The sequence below is a fragment of the Ips typographus genome, linkage group LG7 (assembly GCF_016097725.1).
Source record: "Ips typographus isolate SLU linkage group LG7, UJ_Ityp_2.0, whole genome shotgun sequence".
In the NCBI taxonomy this organism is placed as follows: domain Eukaryota; kingdom Metazoa; phylum Arthropoda; class Insecta; order Coleoptera; family Curculionidae; genus Ips; species Ips typographus.
In genome coordinates this window covers 843,035-868,468 of record NC_138428.1, presented here as the reverse complement: position 1 = coordinate 868,468, position 25,434 = coordinate 843,035, and the positions used below count along the sequence as shown (strand labels likewise).

The window sequence follows — 25,434 nt, the reverse complement described above, 5'->3', positions numbered from 1 at the left end:
TGTTTAATTTATTGCTCTTGAAATGGATGCACCTGTGTGCTGTAGTGTTTCAGGTCGATTGATGACGACTTTCCATTCCTTCGTTTTGTATTGTTGATTTAACTCTGTATACAGGGTGGTCACCCTGTCGCACCAAAATCACTCAATAACTTTAATAATTGGAAACTATTATTAAGTCCACCCTGTACAATAGAGTACCAATCCTCCACTTGCACGTACGCGTACATCTCTCAGCCTATTACACAATTTTATATGCTTTGATGACCGTTGATGGCTCTGCCCACTTCATAACTTCCCATCACCGTGATTGGTTACAAATCGCACTTTACGACCAATCACCACAGGGAGGAGGCATTAGCTAGTCGCACCGCGACTGTACGGTGGCGCCACCTGTCGCTCGGTACTTTCCGGTCCTGTGGTACAGAGCGAAAAGATGCTGCGTTAGTGCAATCCGCGCGGTCCATCGAGCAAATACACGCGCGGTACCGCGTCCGTGAGAGATGACGCGTCCCTTTCGGTACCGTCAAGTGAACCCGTTTTATTGATTTACCACCCCGTTTAACCTGCAAAAATTAAGGGCGGTTCGTTCAATGTGGACCAATGGATTATGATGCGGCCGCCAATTATGCTATTGTAGGTACTTTTATTTGTTGGGATTTTTCAGTGTAAAATAGTGCAGTAGTCACTTTCGAAATGACAATAGTGCCAAAAATTTTAGTCCACATAGTGAATTGTAGTTTGTGTTTAGCGAGTTGAAAGCTACTTTTTTTGACCAATCACAACTATACTCACTGTACTGAGATTTACGCCAATACTGCACATTGTGGACTTGAGCATATAAAACCCAAATTCTCACCCACTAAAGGGCAACAATCCCAAGCAAAAGTTACGTAACTGTATTTTTTAAAAAAGTTTTTTTGAGAATATAGGTCAACGACTAGCGCCCCCTAAACAGTGCAACCCTAACCTAAATAAGTCACATACCGTTAATTGTTTTTGGTTAGGTTTGTTTCAGCAAATTTATTTCACTTATTTACTAATTATAATTTTGTTGATTCCTAAAATATGCAAGCTATAGTTAGTACAATTTTGGTTTTTTTTTTATTTTACTTTCCATATTTAAACATTTTTGTGCAATATATAGTACTGATGCATGCAATTGAACTTAAATAGCTTAAAATTTAAATAATTTACTTTATAACAAAATTATTCCATAAAAACCTTCTTGGTTTTTACTATATAAAACTCAATTTTTTAGTAATAATTGTTAAGTTAATTAAATTAAATTGCTGCTCACCAATTATAATCACTAAAACCCAACCATTGTATATACAATTATTAAGATTTGTCAACAATAATTGTCTTAGTGAATAACGTTCTATTAGTGTGGTGGTGTACTAAATACTGTAATGACAGATGACAGACTATACAATTGTTGATTTACTTTTTTTAATAAAATTAATTCTTAGCTTAGGGAAGTGAATCATCTTCATCAATCATCAAAAATTATCATGGTTAACTATGCATTGATCAATTGTTGTTTAATTTAACTGGCAATTTATTAAAAAAATATTTTTCATCACCTTTGTAATAAAAAAGTTACTAAATAACCTCTAAAGTTGTAAATACAATGATTGTGGCTGAAAGTAGTTTCAGAAACTACCGCCCGGCGTTTACTTAAATACTGCCCATGTAGACTTAGCATTATAGAGATCTTTGTAAGTTTAAATCTGAAGACCCTTGTGTTGTTCAAACCAAAATTTGAGAGTTTTAAAAGAGAGTTTCATAGAGTATAAGGTTTTTGGGTTATTTACCAAAGTTAGAGGAGAGAAACCAACAGAGTTTTTAGGCCTTTTTTACGACTTTGTGATTCTGTTAGCTGTAGGTTAATTACGGTAATTCGATTCGGGGGCCGGTTTATGATGAAGATTTAATAGCGTGATTTGCCTCTACAACCGCATAAACTGTAAGATTTTTCATTTCACTGTAAACGGTCACATCTTCACTATTACGACCGGATCTATTATTGAAATACTAGAAAGCGCGGGGCTTTTCTCTCCCGCATATACAGTGCCGGTTTTTAATGCTGCTCCGGACATACATATTACGTATTATAAGTCCCGGGCACTACCATATAAGCGACCGCTAGATCACCATAAAAAACCGATTACGGCAGATTAAATGTGTAGAGATCCCGTAGCGTGTAGCACCGGCAGTCGATCACTCTCGAAGACTTATTTTTCGCCTGCCCCATTGTCGATTGATTAATTTTCAATTAGTCTCTTTTAATTGCCCTATTCATTGCGAGAGGAAAAACGGGCTTTCGGACTAGTTCTTTGCCCTGTCCACGCTCCGTGCCTTCTCTACAAGGAAATGAATAAAAGTTTTTTCTTCACATAACACGTCTACCTGAAATTAAATCACTTTTAATTACTATACACTTAAATCATTCAGAATTTTTCCACGAAAATTTAGAACAGGCTTTTCCTCCATTTTTTACTTTAAATACTGTGTCTTTTATATGACTTCCTTTAGGGCCAAAATGGGTAGTTTAGTCAAAAGAAGCAAGCTAAAGCGGCTTTTTGGACAATCAGTGATTTAAGTAAATAATAACAGCTCCAGACGGACAAGTCTCTAACTAATTTCAGCCACAACCGTTGCACTTGAACTTTGTAGAGGGTGTCCGGATGTTTTGACAGGAAAACCCCATTTCCCGGGCTAGATAGAAGAAAACTGTCTAGAGGTCCATTTTTGAGAAAAGATTAATGACAAAAACCGTATTTCGATATCATGTCAGTTCGCGGCGCTAGAGGGCGTTTTTGAAAATTTCCTCTTTGTTTATTAAAATATCGAAGTGAAACAAACACATTCTTAAGGTACTTTTTCGATGTGATTCCAAGATCATGCTTGGTTTGTCAAAAAATATTTTTGCAGAATTTTGAGCACAGTCCGAAAATAGTTAAATATACCGGACGATTCATTGGAAAAAACACCATTATTGGCTGTGTAGCTCTTCTATTTGAAGGTTAGGAATATTTTGGTACTAATTTTTTGTTTCAACTTGTTAAACTACATCAAATGGCTATTTTAGTTTTTTTAATTACATACAGGGAAGCTCAAAAAGGGGGGTTGTCAGTAAAGGCTGCCATAGCAAAAACAATTGAATATCAAACATTTTACATCAAGTTTGGTTTCTTGCTCAAATTTGGGACACCTGATGGATTATCTAGGAATAAAGTGGACGCAAATATCTACAAGATCCATATTTGGTAATTTTGTTTTTGACCACCCTGTAAACTGAATTGTTTGCTGTAAAGTTTGAATTTGACAGTTTTTGTACCCCGAGAGTATACTCCTGTGCAACCAGATGCCAATAATGGCAAATGGCGGTGTTAAAGAAAAATTAAAACTAGGTTAGATTAGAATTTACAAACTGTGTGACAGTTGACAGCATTTGAGTGAAGTTTTCAAAATTTATATGTAAGTATCTCAAGCTGGCTAAAGTGGAAATATGATTCAATGTTTGTGCGTTTCAACACTTTGGCTAGATTAATATAAACAGCGCCAGGCGGCCGCGTCTGAAACTATTTTCAGCCACAACCGTGACATGATGATACAACCAGATGGCGCTGGAATATCAACTGACAGATGAATTTGTAATGGCGCGGTCGGGGATAAAGTGGAAACAAAAGCTTGCGATTCCCGTCAGGTATCGTAGATTCCGTCGTAAGAAAAGCGATAACACATTCCGCGGCATAAATAGACATACCCCGGGAGAGTAGAAAATCAAAACAGTGTCGTCACTGTCCGATCTAGAATGACCGAGGCTCGTCCGCTCTTTGCGGCACCCGTTTCGACGCTTTATGTCTGGTACTGTCGCATAAAAAGTCCATATAAATGTGAAACTCGATCGCTTTTATTTACCATAAACGATCGTCTTTTTTTTCAATGGTATTAGTACCATAATCAATGGGCAGTTTTAGACACGTCGCCGACTTAAACTAGAATTAAAATGCGTTCGAGCGCGAGCCCCGGTATGCGCATAACATTAGCCTTACTAAGGGAGGACGTACGCAACGCAACAGCGGCGGAAACTGACCAAAGCGGGTCCTTCTTAAAGGGTCATCGAATTCCCACGGATTCCATCCGTTCCGTACGTCACAATGGTATTGGCTCTATGCCCATTCAACCGCTGCTATGCTCGCGCCAGGTCCCGTTGACAGCCGGGGCCGCGCTTCTCTTCTTTTTTTCCCCTTCGGCCTTTGCTCCGCTGAATGGTAATCAACCGTAGGATTTGCGTGCGCGAAGACACCTAATTAAAGGTACCGAGCCGGCCACGCCGACTTGACACCAGAATGTCTCCCATTCGATCTGTCCATTCATTTTCAGTCCAAATTTTTTATTTACTCCCCTTTGGTACACACGAATCCAGTACCGCCATAATTTGACACGTGAATGGTGTTGAAGTTGACAGATGACAACTAACGCACCAAAAATTGCTTTTCTTGACTAATCACAAACTATCCACTGTGTTGTGATTTATGCGCTGCACTTGTAGGCTTATCTGATTCACAACTTTCAAATAAGTGTTGTCACGTCATTGCTTTACTCTAACTTCAAGTAAATGACAATTACCAATAAAAAAATAGCAGGAATAAGCAACCAAAGTGGGAGATCGTTCAGTATGGCGGCCGTAAACTGTCAGAAAATCAGTGATAATAATCAATCTGCTTAATTCAACTAATTTAAGTTGAAAAAATGAACCTTTAAAGGACCGAAAAGCAAAAAAACAACAAAACTTTGAGGTTTTTAGCTAACTTTACATAACGGGCTAGCGGCAGTGACGTAATAATTGCCGTTCCTTGTCTATTAGTTGTAAACTGATTTTGACGTCATTAACGTATGTTTTTTAACCAATCGTTGGCGCTGTCCCACCGCCCTCTATACTAGAAAGCCTCAAATGTCACTTTTAATGGCGGCGTTAGCGGTTTTCGTTTTATACACAAACGTATGCAGATGTAGTAAGAAATATGTTTATTTTTTTATTATTTCGTGTAGTTGATTGCAAGTTGTGAGTGAAAAATCAAAGAACTCATTCCTGATCCAGATATGTATAGATAGAGATTTTTATACACAATCAAGTCCAGCCTAAACAAATTGGTTAGAACATTTATCCTGGAAAGTCCAACATGCAGCAAACTAGTTTAAACACTGTTCAATGTAAGAAAATCTGTAAATCCTTGAAACTAGGTAAGCAAAACTGGTAAACTAGAAAGCACTGGTATTTACCATTGACTATGGTGTAGTTCAACCACTGTTGAGTTAGATCCGGTTTTTTGTAAAGTAAAAAACTGACACGGTTGGGCTTTTTCCTGAATTGCTGTTACAATGTGGCTTGAAAAACTTATGAACGGCAGCAAACAAAAATAACTCACGCAAATAACCTCAAGTCTTGATTTTAAACCGTAAAAACTCATCTAATTCTGAAAAAACTCAATTTCCACAATACAAACAAACGCAAACTGTCACCACTATTTCCGCCATATTGGAATTTTTGACAAGCACCTTCTAGGCTTTCTAGTATAGTAGGCGGTGGCTGTCCTGAACGCCATTTAAAATTAATAATTCTGGCTGTTTGACGTTTGGTGACAGTTTCTTCAAACTTTTCCCGTTGCAACTTAAATTTATCGATTCGGTTATTATTTCGTGTGAGTTGTATTTGTGTTTTTCATATTTTCGGTAACCGAAAATGTCTTAACAATTCAGTGAAAAGCGAACAGCGGCTGATAGATGTTTCATGTGACACACAGAGAGTTGCTGCTTACCTTACTTTGCAGGTTTACCACCAAGAAAATAACACACACAGTCCAGAATCACTACCAACACAAGCCTGCACAATTCAAATAAAGTAATTTTACGAGTAACTAACGAAACTGATTTAATTTTTCCGTTCTTGTTTATATTTTGCCTTTTACCAGCTTAACCTCACTCTCGTGAGACTTGTCAAATCGGTAAACAACTGAAGCACTGTCAACGTCAATTGTCAATCAATATGTTTCCGTCCTTTGCTATCATTAAAAACACACTGATGCCGTGTTGCCGAATGCTCTCGTAAAAAAGGTACTGATAGACATAACAATTTTCTTGCACTGACGCGGAGCAATACTGGAGGCAATTGCTTCGTCTATCGTTATATGAGTTAAAATGAGATAGACATTGTAAACACTAAATCTAAAATCTAAAGGTCTGTTTGCAGAGGCAATCCCTGACTGGTTTTCAACAGTAAATGTCAAGTTTCATTGGTTGTATGGTCACGTGACTATGACGTTTTCTGACTTGTGGCCAATGGATTATATTATATTTCTCTGATTATTAGTTGGAGATTCTCTCTGCCGACAGACCTAAAGACAAGAGTAAATTTCAATGTGACGTCTCCATTTATTGGCATTTCAAGTTAAGATTGCAAGATTTCTAACCTTGCAAAGTTCCTAACCTAACATAATAAATAATATGACACTGTCACTGCTAAATTCCTAACCGAAATCAATGTAAACAAACAGAGAAATGACAGCTGGAATGCCCGAAACTGTTTTCAAAACTGATCACCAGAGGGAGTATCATACAATTGCGTCACTGCCACTTCGGCTGGAATAGAGAGAGTACCACCAAATATAAACAAAACTGTTTTACGACTAACTTGGAAGTTTCATTCAATTGCGCTGTAGGTGGACAAAGATGGCGATTTCCGTTTTGGTCGCTTAATACACAAACTTACCTCCTTAGTTTTTTTTCTGTATTACAATAGAATGTTTTCTCTGTTCTAGATGAACCAGCTATGCAAAGTGTGCGGTGAGCCCGCTGCCGGTTTCCATTTTGGAGCGTTCACCTGCGAAGGATGTAAGGTGAGTTGCCTACCGCGTCAAAGCCCATCCTTTTAACTTATACCGAGCCAGCAAAAAAGAAGAGTGGCGTTGACAAACGATCGGGTTTCTCTCAATACGACTGTCTAGCCTGAACGAACTATTATTATTAATTCAGGGCTATTCGCCCGTATGCATATTAATGTGTGTGTCATAACCTTAAAATAGAGACTCATCGTTTGTACTGTCGGACAATAACGGACTTTTCAACGACTGTCATGACTGTCACTGGGTTCGCAAACGGTTCACAGTTGGGTTGACGTTAGTGTGGTGACAGATAGTCGACAGGTGTCACTGACGTAGTAGGGTGAGTTTACATCGAAATGTCTACGACAACTCTCTATTAATTCGTGCTTTATTACGGCCGCACAACAATACGGTATAACAATAGTTTATGCGCATTTCGAGAAGTGTCATTAGGCCCACGCCTGACCGGATGGAAAAGAACAAATTAAACTTTAAACTCGGCGTTGCTCTTCTCATTAAATCCAAGCCTAAAATTATCATTTTAACAGTTCTTTTGTTTAACCACCCGGTTGTTTGGAAAAAAAACCCATCGACGTATAAAATAACTCTTTTATAGGTTTTATAAGTGACAGTTGTCGTAAAACTCTAAGCGTTTTTCTGGAGCAAAAACGTTTGCGAGTTATTCTTACCGATTAACAGAATTACGAAATGCGTCTTGTCTTCTGTAACTGACAAATTTACAATATCGATTCCGTTTCTTCTGTACCCGACGCGAAGCGGAAAAAGCGCACTTTTTACGCGTTTCCATCAATCCACCTTGACAAAATAATGACTGCAACAATTACCGATCGAGTAGAAATCGATCTATTAGTTTTGCGGATTCCGCATGTGTCAAGTCTCCTACAACTTTTTTTAGCGGGGTGCAAGTAAGCTCCTTATTTTTCCCACGGAACTAGAAAACCAACCCAAATGGGTGTGTGTGTATGTATATTTATATGCTACTTGCCAGCACGTTATTTATCTAGTTCGGTCGATAAATAATCGTATGGTCGAGTGGTTATGGCCGTAAAAGTTACGTAAAACCTTTTATATCGATCTTTCAACGTTTTTCGGAAAATTGCCAACCTCCCTCGACTTAAAATGGCCCCGACCTAATCATAATCATTACCAGACGCTAGTTCGTATCCATGTTTATATCTAAACAATGTAATAACCGGCCAATTATTCAATTATGCGAGCCTGACAAGTCTTTAAAGTCTCGCTTGCGCTGGGTTAGGGGTCGCTTTCTTTCAATCAACTTAACGAACTTGCTGTTTTCCGTTGTTATGAGTTTCGAAACTGGTTGTCAAGATATGTTGAAGCCAAATAGTAAAAAAACCACATTCCCGTTAAACCACAACGCACAAATTTGGAATTGTCTTGAAGCACTAATAGTTGTTTACATTACTAGTGTGGTATGAGTCCACTAATTTGCCATACCACACAAGTAATGTACAATATTTGATTAAATCTCGTGTCAGTTCAAACTTTGACACTGCTTTTCTCACTGACTGTACCAAATTTTGTACTAATTTTTCAGGTTATTTATTGGATAGGAAATTTAATGAGGATTCCAAAAATGTGCTTAAAACAGTCATTTTCTCACTCCAACTGGGTTTTACAAATGATTTTCTCCTTGACTGTCCTATCAAACTGTATGTCTAGTAGTTCAAACTTTGACACTGCTTTTCTCCCTGACTGTACCAAATTTTGTAGTGTTTCTCAGGTTATTAGATAGGAAATTTAATGAAAATGCCAAAAATGTACTTAAAACAGTCAATTTCTCACTCCAAGTGGGTTTACAGGCGATTTTGTCCTTTGAAACTGTGTTTCTACCAGTTTAAACTTTGATACTGCTTTTCTCTCTGACTATACCAAATTTTGTAACATTTTATATGTCATTGGATAGGAAATTTGATAAGGATTCCAAAAATGTGCTTAAAATAGTCATTTTCTCACTCCAACTGAGTTTTACAGGCGATTTTCTCCTTGACTGTCCTTTCAAACTGTATGTCTAGTAGTTCAAACTTTGACACTGCTTTTCTCCCTGACTGTACCAAATTTTGTAGTGTTTCTCGGGTTATTAGATAGGAAATTTAATGAAAATGCCAAAAATGTACTTAAAACAGTCAATTTCTCACTCCAAGTGGGTTTACAGGCGATTTTGTCCTTTGAAACTGTGTTTCTACCAGTTTAAACTTTGATACTGCTTTTCTCTCTGACTATACCAAATTTTGTAACATTTTGTATGTCATTGGATAGGAAATTTAATAAGGATTCCAAAAATGTGCTTAAAATAGTCATTTTCTCACTCCAACTGAGTTTTACAGGCGATTTTCTCTTTGACTGGTCTTACAAACTGTGTTTTTGTGAGTTCAAACTTTAACACTGCTTTTTTCCCTGACTGTACCAAATTTTGTAGTGTTTCTCAAGTTATTAGATAGGAAATTTAATGAAGATGCCAAAAATGTACTTAAAACAGTCAGTTTCTCACTCCAAGTAGGATCTACAGGCAATTTTGTCCTTGACTGTCCTTTGAAACTGTGATTCTGGCAGTTTAAACTTTGATACTGCTTTTCTCTCTGACTATTTCAAATTTTGTAGTATTTTTTATATCATTGGATAGGAAATTTAATAAGGATTCCAAAAATGTGTTTAAAACAGTCATTTTCTCACTACAAGTAGGTTTTACAGGTGATTTTCTCCTTGACTGTCCTTTCAAACTGTGTTTCTGGTAGTTCAAACTTTGACACTGCTTTTCTCCCTGACTGTACCAAATTTTGTAGTAATTTTTATGTCATTGTATAGGAAATTTAATGAGGATTTCAAAAATGTACTTAAAACAGTGAGTTTCTCACTCCAAGTGGGATCTACAGGCAATTTTGTCCTTGACTGTCCTTTAAAACTGTGTTTCTGGCAGTTCAAACTTTGATACTGCTTTTCTCACTGACTGTAACAAATTTTGTAGTATTTTTGATGCCATTAAATAGGAAATTTCATAAGGATTTCAAAAATGTACTTAAAACAGTCAGTTTCCCACTCCAAGTGGGATCTACAGGTAATTTTGTCCTTGACTGTCCTTTGAAACTGTGTTTCTGGCAGTTTAAACTTTGATACTGCTTTTCTCTGTGACTATACCAAATTTTGTAGTATTTTTTTTATATCATTGAATAGGAAATTTAATAAGGATTCCAAAAATGTGCTTAAAACAGTCATTTTCTTATTCCAAGTAGGTTTAATAAGCATATTTGTCTCGGATTATCAAACTGTTCTCAAAAGTTACCAAAATCAGGGTTTAGCAAAGTTTTCGTGCAGGATTCGATACACAACATGTTTCTGAGATGTATGGCAGTAATTTTGACAGTGGTCACGTGGCTACCTAGCTAAATAATCCTCCAAAAACCACGTCCAGTCTCACTGATGTCAAAACTATCAAAATGTTCTTAAAATTTGCAAGAATTACAGTTTTCTGACCGTTTTTGAAACAAGACGTTTTTCCAAGATTTATTACAGTTATTTTGACAAATGTAGGTTTGTAAATGTAAATTACAAATTGTGTAAAACTCGAAGAACTTAAATAAATAAAAAATCGTTTAAGTCACTTGCTGTATAACTACAACTTAACTAACTAACTTTGAGTTACTTAGTGAGGGATTTTACAATCACTAGTGCGATAATGATTGTTTCATTATACTCTTATGGGCCCTTTACCGCACTAGTGACAAATCCCTCATTAGGTAACTCAAAATAAGCTATGTAATGGATCATTACCGTGCTAGTAGTAGATAAAGCAACATTACATCGTGAACATTGATTGAAGTATAGAACCGTAAGCTACTCTTGTAAAAGTGTCTTGAAGGCAAAAAGTGACGTCTATATTAATTATGTATACTAAGTGTAAATGGCTATTTCAAAAGTAGAGCTGACTTGAATAAGCAGTCAGTTCAAAATTACATTACATCTGAACTTGAACTTCTATCGAATGATGAAAGGGCATTTTGAGTTGGTGGGCAATTTTGGAGAAAATGTACAAAAACTGTAAGAGGATGTTTGCTTTTTAACTTTCTTTGGAGTTGTTTCTTTGTTTTTGACTTTTGTCGTGTTAAACAAAGTTGAAAAATCAGTTCCAAGAAGAGCAGAAAGTCAAGTTTTTCTATTATCCCCTATTCAAAATTAGGGTGAGTTGGTATTTGGTTACTTGTGTGAAAAATTTATATTTCTTTTTGAAATTATGAAAACAAAAAGAGCTCTAGTACAAGGATGATTAAAGTAATTTACAATTACTTAATTTAATTGACAGTTTGCCACAGTATCCATGTTTTGAGAATGTCATTATTAAATGTTGAGTGGAAAAAAGTAGCGGCAAAACCAAAGTAAAACACGATGAAAAGTCATTGGGGCGAACGTCCCAAATACGAGACGGTCGGTCACGTTCAACAACAGACATTCGGCTACATACGGTCGGTATGTTGTCGAACGAACGGTGCATACCATCCTTAATAATCTGCTATCTCTAGTTACACCCACCGATGGGTACGAGAGCCTGAGAAATGGGTTAGCGGACCATCTCAAGCAAGATGCAAAACTTGAGCTATATGGGCGCGATGACTTTAAATTTCGTTTTATTCCGGCCTTTGTTTTCGTATCGCGGGCCGCATTTGAATATCATAAAAAAAAACAGTTGAAAAGCTACTTTAAGACCGCGACGACCAATCCGGAGCCCCCGGATCCGTACCGGAGCGATAAATAATGGGCGCTCGACGATAAATCGCCGCGAATTTATCGCCTTCGCCAACCCACGAAACTGTCGCTGTTATTTATAATTTGTTTATTAATCCTTAAGAATGACCGTAATTATAATCGAATAAATTACTCGGGTCGTTGCAGAGGCGCTTCCTTATGCTCTTTATTTATTGGTCGGATCGTTCAGAGTGGAACAACGGAGCGATCGTAACTGTCAACCAGGCCAATATAAATGCTCGACTGCTTCGTGCCTAATAAAACATCAACATTAAATGCCAAATCTTTAATTGTTGTCCATATTAGAACCGTGGAGCAATACCAACCTGTAATTATACGCTATTAGTTTGGCTAGTAACTTTAGACTTCGAATTGGCACTATACTTCGCCCTCGTAAATTCATCTATACAGGGTGTCTCAAAATTCTCTAAATTCACCCACAATTTATATTACAATAACGCTAGATACTTTCCTGTTGTAATCTCAGTGAATCTGCTTAATAAATGTTCCACCTCAGATCAGTCAAAACTTATCTCTCTAACTGCTTAAGTTTCTGAGATAATCCAATTAAAAATGTTCAAATTTTTTAATTTTTTAAAAAAAATAATCAATTTGGTGCATCTATTAGTGTGCATTTAAAAATTTTTTGCTTAACTGTATTAAATTTGTGTATTTAAAAAAAAATTGCAAACTTACTCGACTGTTGATATTCCGGAGATATGAACAGTCGCGTAAGCGAGCAACTCTAAAACTCTCTGTAGTATGATAAGTAGTTATTACCAGGAATGTACTTATTTACATGTAAGGGTTGGCATTTTCAAAAGTCATTTGATCCACGAGCAACCGGATCGATTACACACGTTCAAATTCCTTTAAGATCGAAACCGCAAAATTCCCCTAGTTTTTCCAATACGCGAGCAGCACATTCCGAGCCTAATAATTATTATACAGGGCGATTTGCTTGACCGCAAACCGCGTGTTTATGGTATTAATTGCTCGACGGGCAATAAAATTCGCTTACATACTCTTTGGCGCGTTTTAAACGTACTCATCTGAATATACAGCCCGTTTAACACCTTTAGGGCTGCCTCGTGAATATGTATTTATTCTAAATCGGGCTCGCACCTTTCGTGTCGCCAACATGCAAAAGATATATCCGAGAGTGATCTACATGCGGTCTACAATATTGTACACGATGCGATCGTAAAGATAACCGTTTAAAGTAAATTTCAACATAAATTCGTTTATGAGTTGTTGCTAGTTTCTAGCGCTAATTGGACGGGTTTAGTGCAGATGTCGCCAGGTGCTGCAAAACACTTTCGCCTACACGCACCATTACTGTCACTAATATACAAATTTTAATTAATTTTTAACACAACATTGTTGCTGGCTTAGTTTCAAAGTAAAAACGTGAAATTGGAGGACATAAAGTGGACAAAATTACCAAATTATGCTTGTTACCATTTTTGGGACCCTATTAAGAAATTCTTAGGGAAAAAAATTTAAATACATAACACATTCAAATTAAGAAGATTAAGACATTTGAATGGAATGGAGTGTTGAAATTTCCTTTAAAATGAGGTGCAAGTCAATATTTTGACAGGAAATTCAAAATGGAGGCCTGGGACGCCATTTTGTCTTTTATTTCTTGAAACCTTTGACAGAAAATACAAAATGGCGGCCTGAGACGCCATTTTGTCTGTCATTTCTTGAAACTACGTGAAATTTCCTTTAAAATGAGGTACAAGTCAATATTTTGACAGAAAATTCAAAATGGCGACCTGGAACACCATTTTGTCTGTCATTTATTGAAACTACGTAAAATTTTCTTTAAAATGAGGTGCAAGTCAATATTTTGACAGAAAATTCAAAATGGCGACCTGGAACGCCATTTTGTCTGTCATTTATTGAAACTACGTAAAATTTCCTTTAAAATGAGGTGCAAGTCAATATTTTCACAGGAAATTCGAAATGGAGGCCTGAAACGCCATTTTGTGTTTTATTTCTTGAAACTACGTGAAATTTCCTTCAGAATGAGGTGCAAGTCAATATTTTGACAGAAAATTCAAAATGGCGGCTTCGAACTGTCAAAAAATACAACTTTTTTATTTGTCAAGTTACAGTTGACGTCTCGGTGTCATTTTATGTTAAAATTTCCCGGAAAAGACGCTGGTGCAGTCGGTTTTTTGATATCTCAAAAACTAACAAAGTTAGACCTAAAATTTAACATTTTAAGTATATCTTTGCCAGGAACTCGGCCGGATTAAGAATTACATGAAACCTGACTAAAAAATATTTACAATATAATATGTCATATTATGGAAAAGGAAATTTGACGCCCTCTAGCGGCCAAACGGGGTTATCAATCAACTTATGTAGGAATATTTTTAGAACGCTTGAAATCTGCTCTATCTTTTGTTTTCTATGACATTTTGACGTATTTTGTCAAATAAGGGAGTAATTTAGTGTCGAAAAATATGTGATTTTATGGTTAAAGAATTTTAACGCTGTCTAGCGGCCAAACGGGGTTATCAATCAACTTATGTAGGGATATTTTTAGAAAGCTTGAAGTCTGCTCTATCTTTTGTTTTCTATCACATTTTGACCTATCTTGTCAAATAAGGGAGTAATTTAGTGTCAAAACAACGTGTCTTAAAAAATATGTGATTTTATGGTGAAAGAATTTTAACGTTCTCTAGCGGCCAAACGGGATCATCAATCAACTTATGTAGGGATATTTTTAGAAAGCTTGAAGTCTGCTCTATCTTTTGTTTTCTATCACATTTTGACCTATCTTGTCAAATAAGGGAGTAATTTAGTGTCAAAACAACGTGTCTTAAAAAATATGTGATTTTATGGTGAAAGAATTTTAACGTTCTCTAGCGGCCAAACGGGATCATCAATCAACTTATGTAGGGATATTTTTAGAAAGCTTGAAATCTGCTCTATCTTTTGTTTTCTATGACATTTTGACGTATCTTGTCAAATAAGGGAGTAATTTAGTGTCAAAACAACGTGTGTCGAAAAATATGTGATTTTATGGTGAAAGAATTTTAACGTTCTCTAGCGGCCAAATGGGATTATCAATCAACTTATGTAGGGATATTTTTAGAAAGCTTGAAGTCTGCTCTATCTTTTGTTTTCTGTGACATTTTAACGTGTCTTGTCAAGGGAGTAAATTTTGTTTTTTTTTTCTTTACAAAATCTCAGTTTTAGTACATTTTCTCCAAAACTGTCCACCAGTATCATTGACGTATCATTCGAAGGTAGTGGAAATTGTTTACACCCCGTCAGAGAGGTGCAATTTTTGAATTTTCTATTCTAGCAAGTCGGTAAAAATGGTTCATTGGTGACAGTCATATTGACACTTTTGACGTTTTATCGCATGGTTGTAGACAAAGTAGCAGTGCAAAAACTGTAAAGCGTGAGATCCAATTTGAAGAAAACTGAATCGTACAAAATGGTTAAAGCCGTTGTACCTGTTCAATTAATTTTATAACGTGTGTGTGTTCGCAAGTATATCTGATCTATTAGGTCAGTTATAACAAATTGCTACTTTTACTTTTCTCGCGTTGCGTTTAGTCACGATTGATTACCGACCGGGCTAAGTAAATTACTCCGGATTAGTTTTTTCCTTATTAACCTTAATCAGTTTGCTTCAAAATTGATTGTTTGAAGATCGGTTCCCACACATCGGTTCGATTTTTTCCGCTGTTATTGTGACGTAAAAGACAAAAATGTTGGAGATCTCACGACGATGCCAATAATATACGAACGACTTCTAAAACATGCAAAAGCTTTAAACAACAGTTAAAGATAATCTGGCCGTGGTCCGACCGTAACGCACAGGTTGCACACAATTATCTACGGCCACATTTCATTTGAAAAAGCTCCGACGTTTCATTGCTTAGATCGTATACCACGGTCGATTGTTGCACATGAGGATGTTCCGTTGTCTTCTTGTTAAATCGTTTCGTACGAACAATAATGTTTCCAACGATTGATACATGCAGTACCGCTAACTTATCAAAATACTCCATCTTTTGTTGTCTATACTTCTAGATAGTACTCATTTAAATTACGTGATGACCAAGTTTTTCTTCTACAGCTAAACGAAGCAAAACAGTAAAAGTGTCATTAGTAGTAGAAAACTGTATGTCATTTTTAACTTTTTGTTAAAAATATTACTTAATCTATACCCTGATTATTATTTCAGAAAATTGCGATAAAAATCCTTAAAATGTACGATAATTTGATGGAAGAACCATAATTCACAAGACAGAGAAAAACAGCTGTGTCAGCAGCTATAACCTCGAAAACTGCGGCTATTAAAAACCAAAATAATGCTTGGCAACCCAGTGATAACGGTGTGCCAATATTAGTTTATTACAAATTTTGACACTGCTTTTCTCCCTGACTGTACCAAATTTTGTAGTGTTTTTTAGGTTATTAGATAGGAAATTTAATGAAAATGCCAAAAATGTACTTAAAACAGTCAGTTTCTCACTCCAAATGGGATTTACAGGCAATGTTGTCCTTTGATACTGTCTTTTTGGAAGTTTAAACTTTGATACTGCTTTTCTCCCTGACTGTACCAAATTTTGTAGTATTTTTTATGTCATTGGATAGGAAATTTAATGAGGGTTCCAAAAATGTGTTTAAAACAGTCATTTTCTCACTCCAACTGGGTTTTACAGGTGATTTTCTCCTTGACTGTCCTTTCAAACTGTGTTTCTGGTAGTTCAAACTTTGACACTGCTTTTCTCCCTGACTGTACCAAATTTTGTAGTGTTTCTCAGGTTATTAGATAGGGAATTTAATGAAAATGCCAAAAATGTACTTAAAACAGTCAGTTTCTCACTCCAAATGGGATTTACAGGCAATGTTGTCCTTTGATACTGTGTTTTTGGAAGTTTAAACTTTGATACTGCTTTTCTCCCTGACTGTACCAAATTTTGTAGTATTTTTTATGTCATTGGATAGGAAATTTAATGAGGATTCCAAAAATGTATTTAAAACAGTCATTTTCTCACTCCAAGTGGGTTTTACAGGCGATTTTCTCCTTGACTGTCTTTTCAAACTGTGCTTCTGGTAATTCAAACTTTGACACTGCTTTTCTCCCTGACTGTACCAAATTTTGTAGTGTTTTTCAGCTTATTAGATAGGAAATTTAATGAAAATGCCAAAAATGTACTTAGAACAGTCAGTTTCTCACTCCAAATGGGATTTACAGGCAATGTTGTCCTTTGATACTGTGTTTTTGGAAGTTTAAACTTTGATAGCTTTTCTCCCTGACTGTACCAAATTTTGTAGTATTTTTTATGTCATTGGATAGGAAATTTAATGAGGATTCCAAAAATGTGTTTAAAACAGTCATTTTCTCACTCCAACTGGGTTTTACAGGTGATTTTCTCCTTGACTGTCCTTTCAAACTGTGTTTCTGGTAGTTCAAACTTAGACACTGCTTTTCTCCCTGACTGTACCAAATTTTGTAGTATTTTTTATGTCATTGGATAGAAAATTTAATGAGGATTCCAAAAATGTGTTTAAAACAGTCATTTTCTCACTCCAAGTAGGTTTTACAGGCGATTTTCTCCTTGACTGTCCTTTCAAACTGTGTTTCTGGTAGTTCAAACTTTGACACTGCTTTTCTCCCTGACTGTACCAAATTTTGTAGTGTTTCTCAGGTTATTAGATAGGGAATTTAATGAAAATGCCAAAAATGTACTTAAAACAGTCAGTTTCTCACTCCAAATGGGATTTACAGGCAATGTTGTCCTTTGATACTGTGTTTTTGGAAGTTTAAACTTTGATACTGCTTTTCTCCCTGACTGTACCAAATTTTGTAGTATTTTTTATGTCATTGGATAGGAAATTTAATGAGGATTCCAAAAATGTATTTAAAACAGTCATTTTCTCACTCCAAGTGGGTTTTACAGGCGATTTTCTCCTTGACTGTCTTTTCAAACTGTGCTTCTGGTAATTCAAACTTTGACACTGCTTTTCTCCCTGACTGTACCAAATTTTGTAGTGTTTTTCAGGTTATTAGATAGGAAATTTAATGAAAATGCCAAAAATGTACTTAGAACAGTCAGTTTCTCACTCCAAATGGGATTTACAGGCAATGTTGTCCTTTGATACTGTGTTTTTGGAAGTTTAAACTTTGATAGCTTTTCTCCCTGACTGTACCAAATTTTGTAGTATTTTTTATGTCATTGGATAGGAAATTTAATGAGGATTCCAAAAATGTGTTTAAAACAGTCATTTTCTCACTCCAACTGGGTTTTACAGGTGATTTTCTCCTTGACTGTCCTTTCAAACTGTGTTTCTGGTAGTTCAAACTTAGACACTGCTTTTCTCCCTGACTGTACCAAATTTTGTAGTATTTTTTATGTCATTGGATAGAAAATTTAATGAGGATTCCAAAAATGTGTTTAAAACAGTCATTTTCTCACTCCAAGTAGGTTTTACAGGCGATTTTCTCCTTGACTGTCCTTTCAAACTGTGTTTCTGGTAGTTCAAACTTTGACACTGCTTTTCTCCCTGACTGTACCAAATTTTGTAGTGTTTCTCAGGTTATTAGATAGGAAATTTAATGAAAATGCCAAAAATGTACTTAAAACAGTCAGTTTCTCACTCCAAGTGGGATTTACAGGCAATTTTGTCCTTTGATACTGTGTTTTTGGAAGTTTAAACTTTGATACTGCTTTTCTCCCTGACTGTACCAAATTTTGTAGTATTTTTTATGTCATTGGATAGGAAATTTAATGAGGGTTCCAAAAATGTGTTTAAAACAGTCATTTTCTCACGCCAACTGGGTTTTACAGGTGATTTTCTCCTTGACTGTCCTTTCAAACTGTGTTTCTGGTAGTTCAAACTTTGACACTGCTTTTCTCCCTGACTGTACCAAATTTTGTAGTGTTTCTCAGGTTATTAGATAGGAAATTTAATGAAAATGCCAAAAATGTACTTAAAACAGTCAGTTTCTCACTCCAAATGGGATTTACAGGCAATGTTGTCCTTTGATACTGTGTTTTTGGAAGTTTAAACTTTGATAGCTTTTCTCCCTGACTGTACCAAATTTTGTAGTATTTTTTATGTCATTGGATAGGAAATTTAATGAGGATTCCAAAAATGTGTTTAAAACAGTCATTTTCTCACTCCAACTGGGTTTTACAGGTGATTTTCTCCTTGACTGTCCTTTCAAACTGTGTTTCTGGTAGTTCAAACTTAGACACTGCTTTTCTCCCTGACTGTACCAAATTTTGTAGTATTTTTTATGTCATTGGATAGGAAATTTAATGAGGATTCCAAAAATGTGTTTAAAACAGTCATTTTCTCACTCCAACTGGGTTTTACAGGTGATTTTCTCCTTGACTGTCCTTTCAAACTGTGTTTCTGGTAGTTCAAACTTAGACACTGCTTTTCTCCCTGACTGTACCAAATTTTGTAGTATTTTTTATGTCATTGGATAGAAAATTTAATGAGGATTCCAAAAATGTGTTTAAAACAGTCATTTTCTCACTCCAAGTAGGTTTTACAGGCGATTTTCTCCTTGACTGTCCTTTCAAACTGTGTTTCTGGTAGTTCAAACTTTGACACTGCTTTTCTCCCTGACTGTACCAAATTTTGTAGTGTTTCTCAGGTTATTAGATAGGAAATTTAATGAAAATGCCAAAAATGTACTTAAAACAGTCAGTTTCTCACTCCAAGTGGGATTTACAGGCAATTTTGTCCTTTGATACTGTGTTTTTGGAAGTTTAAACTTTGATACTGCTTTTCTCCCTGACTGTACCAAATTTTGTAGTATTTTTTATGTCATTGGATAGGAAATTTAATGAGGGTTCCAAAAATGTGTTTAAAACAGTCATTTTCTCACGCCAACTGGGTTTTACAGGTGATTTTCTCCTTGACTGTCCTTTCAAACTGTGTTTCTGGTAGTTCAAACTTTGACACTGCTTTTCTCCCTGACTGTACCAAATTTTGTAGTGTTTCTCAGGTTATTAGATAGGAAATTTAATGAAAATGCCAAAAATGTACTTAAAACAGTCAGTTTCTCACTCCAAATGGGATTTACAGGCAATGTTGTCCTTTGATACTGTGTTTTTGGAAGTTTAAACTTTGATAGCTTTTCTCCCTGACTGTACCAAATTTTGTAGTATTTTTTATGTCATTGGATAGGAAATTTAACGAGGATTCCAAAAATGTGTTTAAAACAGTCATTTTCTCACTCCAACTGGGTTTTACAGGTGATTTTCTCCTTGACTGTCCTTTCAAACTGTGTTTCTGGTAGTTCAAACTTTGACACTGTGTTTCTCCCTTACTGTACCAAATTTTGTAGTATTTTTTTATGTCATTGGATAGGATTTCAAAAATGTGCTTAAAACAGTCATTTTCTTATTCCAAGTAGGTTTTATAAGCATATTTTTTTTAACCTCGAAAACTGCGTCTATTAAAAACCAAAATAATGCTTGGCAACCCAGTGATAACCGTGTGCCAATATTAGTTTATTGCAAATTCAGGAAAAAAATGCATTAATAACTGACCTAGACTAACCTAAGTGCGAAAGTGATTCATCCACCCTTTCTGGGTAAACAAACGAAAAAGGCGGCAACTATGCTTTCACCTCATAATGGAAGGAACATTGAATGACGTACATACTGTCAGATATCAGTTACGCTCTGTAAATTATGCGACGTTGCCAGACGCTTTTTTTCCGTTATTAACATTTAATACTTCAACTGAATTTTATTGTTTTTGGTTCATAAAAGTATGTTAATTAATGCTAGATTAGATTTATAAATCTGGCTTCAGACCTTTATGCAAATGTAATTCAAAATGTACTGTTCTGACATTAAATGTCATCTATGAAAGTAAAATCATATTTTTCAATTTTGGTTCGTTTTTCTATAACATTGACAACGCCGCCCATTTTCATGGATGACGAATAGTCAGCAAAAACTGCAGAGAGTTCAACAGTCAACTAAGCAAGCAACCTTCTGTAGGAGATTCATTTTAAATAATAATACAAAGTTATAAAAAAAAGGCAGAATTGTATCAAAATTTGTATTACGTTTCTTAAATGAAACTTTTTAAAGTATTTAAAGCAAAGAAAGAATAACCAAACTTTATGTACCAACAGATAATTGAGGTAACACAGTGCCTTATATGTCAAACATGTCAAATACCGTCATCTGTCAATCAGATGACAGCATTAAATTGAACGTGAACGAGTTGAGAGTCGTGATGATTTGGTAAATTGCGGGTTGTCAAAGTAGGAAGTAATTGCGTCGTGCGCGGCGTGTACGACTATTCGGAACGCGCGCGCTTTGCTCTTCTTCGTTTCTTCTTTTTTTTTTGTCATCCGATGCCGAAAAAGAAGAAGAACGCGACGGGTCCGAGCGTTGTGCGCCCGGTCGCATTTATCTTATCGGGACGACAGTTCGGCCGGGAGAATTTCAAATTCCGTAAAGGTCTGCGACAATGCTCGGGAATTCTTTCCGTTCTTTCGCGATAGAACTACATATATCACGGCAAATGGCGGCTTTTTGCCATGTAACAGCTACGTTCCCGTATCACACAACATTGTGACTATTCTACAAAATGGCCAGGAGCGTAGCATTCCAAAACGATGAAGAGTGGGTGATAGGTTGTAGGTGTTTTAGGTTAGGTTCAAAAGGGAATCAAATTCAGGAACGTAGTTCTCTTCGGCCGAAACTTGATTAATGGACATAACAACATGCATGTCGCGGGCAACTCGCAAGTGCAAGGGCAGCGGTTTCTCATGATTCGTGATCTGCCCCGGCGCATATCATACATTTGTCGTGTTCCCGGTGCAATATCGCTTCTCTTCTTTGCGAGAACACGAAAACGATGCCCGGGTACAAGTTGTGCCGCGACTTCTACACGAATCCAGGTGAAATACATGCGGCCCGATCCGATTTCTTTGATTTAAATGTCTCCGTTCAACATAGCAAGTAGCCATGTTTTCGTAACCGTTTGACAGTTTGATACGTCAACCTGAACTGACAGAAGACCTCACGCAATTTCTGATTGGTTCAAAAAGAAGCGGAATTTTTCGACCAATCGTTGTGCTGTATTTTACCCAAATGCTGCAAGCTGTGATAACTGTTGCTAATGTTAGTTTGTTTAACAACCAGTTCTATTAATGACAGTTTCGAATGCTCATTTTGTCACGTTTACTGTCTGACAACAATTTTAATGTCAGACGTTATTAAGATCAATTTAGCTAAAACGAAGCTAACTTATGCTAACAAATGGATATTTCTAGTGTTTCTGACTTCTTTTGTCGATATTTTCTGAGATTGTCCAAATAAATTTTTTAGGTAAATTGCCAGCCTAAAGTGGTTTGACTAAAAGTATTTTAGACCGCATTGTTCTTAGCGTTATGCGATGAAATGATCCAATTAGGAGTAGGAAACGATCCACCTACGACGGTAAATTTCGAAACGGAAAATCGCCGAGCATTAAAACAACATAAATTATAGCTTTTAGTTTAATAACACTATAAAATTACAGTGTATGGCAAAAGCGTCCAGGTTCGCAAACCCGAACGACCCCCTGTCGACCAAATTGTTACGATGGTCGATTACGAAATAATGCACATCAAGTAGTCTTTGTAAGTCTTAACTTAAACCGTAACTGATTTTTTTTTTGGAAATTTACTTAAAAATCGGTCAAATACTTGAATATTAGAAAACCAAACAATCACCAACTTTTTACTCTTCAAAACTGTACACTTTGGACAGTTTTGGAACTAAAAGCTGTTTGATAAAAAATCAATTATTTTGTTAACCAACACTTGATTGATTATTTTTTTGTTACAGTCCTTCTTCGGTCGCACTTACAACAACGTTAGCTCAATCAGCGAGTGCAAAAACAACGGCAAATGTGTAATCAACAAGAAAAATCGTACGGCCTGTAAAGCATGTCGTCTGCGCAAATGCATGATGGTGGGCATGTCAAAAAGTGGCAGTCGCTACGGCCGTCGTTCCAATTGGTTCAAAATCCACTGTCTTTTGCAACAGGTAAGTCGTTAAATGTAGTCCAAAGTAGTCAGTGAATATGTTTTTGGAATTTAGCAGCAGCAGCAGCAACAACAGCACCATCATCACCAGCCTCAATTTTTGACCAACCACACTGCAGCTGACGTCACCGCAAATTTTGCGGCTGCTGCCGGTCTACTACGACCGAATCCGTACTTAAGTCCGTTATTTCGAAATCCTGGGGTGCCGCATGCGTCTGGAGCGGGTCCTCCTATTGGTCGCGACTGCGAATCGGATTCAGGGGCGAGTTCAGCCGATTTGGACGACGAAGTTCGATCGGGTAGTGCTCTCAGCTACTTAAAACCATCAGGATCACCTCTCAGTGATCGTGTTGGCAGTGACTCAGAGTGTTTCTCCAAAAACGTGCCCAAACCAATCCATTTGAACAACAACCACCTGAAAAGTGTGCCCTTGGGGCCGCCCTTACCCCCCACCTCGCCGAATAAATGGTTCCCACCACCGTTTCCTGTTATGCCCGGTGATCCTGCGGTGTGGAGGGAGTTGTGGTTACGCGGACAGCCTAGTGTAGTCGAACCAGCTCCCGATCAAGATCAACCGATCGATTTAAGTGTCAAACCAGGGTGTAAAGGGGAGAGCCCAACCGGGGAGGGAACAAGCAACGAAGTCGAAGCCAGTAAAGCCCCAGCTCCCCTGGATCTCACCCTAGCTGAACGCTGACACGTGTGATTGACATTTGTGATGTGTTCCGTCTCGGTAGCGCCCTCTACATGTTACTTTTGTATATAAAATTGATTGTTTAATAGTATATTTATTTATATACGATATACGTGAGGTGTACATATTTTTCTAAGTTATACACATTATACATACAAATTAATAATTGCCAGTATCCATCCAGTATTTACGAAGGTTTAAAACAATATGGTCAGTTTTTATGGTTTAGTAGGGTAACTGATTAGATTTACGGAATTTGACTTAATAGGACAATAATAATTGACGTTTGACAGATCATGCGTCACGTGATCCTTTTATACGTGAAAGGGGATGATTATTAGAATTACGATTTGGCCAGTAACGCAGAGCCCACTTTGTTATATACCTACATATATATTTTTTTTATAAAGTATTGAAGCTTTTTTTAATAAAATGTTTTTTTTTTGTTTTAATTTCTGTTGCTTTATTGACCATTCAGACAATTTTGTTTAAACAAAAAGTGCAGTTTGAAGAAGAGTTACTTTTTTAAGGTTAGGTTTTTAAGGATGGATAACTTGAAAGAGAGAGAAGTGACTGAAAAAAATTGATTGCTTCCTTTCCACTCTTAAACATTGCAGAATCAGGAACTAAAAACAATTTTTATTTAAAACCTGACAGTTTCCAGAAAATTCTGACCTTTGATGCTTAATGATATCTCCACCTTTGAACAGCGCAGAAAGCACAATTCTAAAAGACTTTTGGAACTGAATTATTGTTTCTAGATGCTTCATTGTGTCTTATAAATAACGATTCTTCTATAATTGTCCAGAAAACTTGAATATTCTAGAATTGGCAACGTTAAATCCTTGATTAGTAATACACAAACTTACCTGAATTTTGAACAAGGAATAAGATATACAGGGTGTCTAAAAAGTTTGGAATATTGCAAATATCTCGAAAACTGCTGATTTTATTTTTCTCAAAATTTGCGTCTTGTTAAAGTAAATAACAGCGCATGACGTGAGGGTGAAATGAGGTTCGCAAGTATACAGGGTCAGTCACAAAGTATACCAACTTTCTTAATTCAAACCTAACACACTGTATATTACTTCAAATTTTAAGAGTACTTATAAAGGCCAATTCAACGATATACGATTTTTTTTTTGTACCTACCTATAACAATGATAGGTGTAACAATGACAGCTAACGTCAATATAATGTTAAATTAATTGGCAAATTTTCCTATTACTTAAAATGGTGTATTAAATAGGAAAATTTGCCAATTAATTTAACATTATATTGACGTTAGCTGTCATTGTTACACCTATCATTGTTATAGTATAGTACAAAAAAAAAAAAAAAAAAAAAATCGTGTACCGTTGAATTGGCCTTTATAAGTACTCTTAAAATCTGAAGTAATATACAGTGTGTTAGGTTTGAATTAAGAGTTGGTATACTTTGTGACTGACCCTGTATACTTGCGAACCTAATTTCACCCTCACGTCATGCGCTGTTATTTACTATAACAAGACGCAAATTTTGAGAAAAATAAAATCAGCAGTTTTCGAGATATTTGCAATATTCCAGGCTTTTTAGACACCTTGTATAAAATACGGGGTGTTCCATTTGAACAACTTGATTTTCTGCCCTTTTTAGAACTGATGATTTTTTTTGATCACTTTGTATCATTATGAAACTGTTCAGAAGGTTGCTTGGTTAGTTGACTGTTGAACTCTCCGGGAACTTGCGCTATTTTATAGTTTCGGGAAGAATTTAACCAGTTTTTGTTCTAATGACAATTTTGCTGTTTTGCTTCGTTTTGGCTGTAGAAGAATCTGCATTTTCTTGATCATTCACAAATTACGATTTACGCAAATATTGCACCTGGAAACTTAAATTTTAAACATGGATTCAGTGGTGCAATTAGTGAAATATCTGCAAAAGTCAAATACCAAGAATTGTATAAGAAACATGTCGCATAGCAATGTTATGGTGGTTTTTGTACAGTAGCTCGAGCTTTTTTCAGGATCTGTTTGGTAAATAATTCA

General features: G+C 36.2%; 1 protein-coding gene across 4 annotated transcripts; it reads left to right on the top strand.

The window, feature by feature from the left end:
• The first annotated feature begins 439 nt into the window (after window positions 1–439).
• Window positions 440–23,859, top strand: LOC145731780 (uncharacterized). Of its 4 annotated transcripts, none has more exons than XM_081983746.1 (4): window positions 440–633; window positions 6,825–6,902; window positions 22,514–22,714; window positions 22,775–23,859. In XM_081983746.1, the coding sequence occupies exons 1-4, from the start codon at window positions 601–603 to the stop codon at window positions 23,408–23,410; spliced, it is 948 nt and encodes a 315-aa protein (XP_081839872.1). In that variant the 5' UTR covers window positions 440–600; the 3' UTR covers window positions 23,411–23,859. The 4 variants fall into 4 exon arrangements, with proteins under 4 accessions (XP_081839872.1, XP_081839869.1, XP_081839870.1 ...); XM_081983743.1 differs by having other exon boundaries at window positions 22,769–23,859; XM_081983744.1 differs by having other exon boundaries at window positions 441–633; window positions 22,772–23,859.
• The last annotated feature ends 1,575 nt before the right edge of the window (window positions 23,860–25,434 follow it).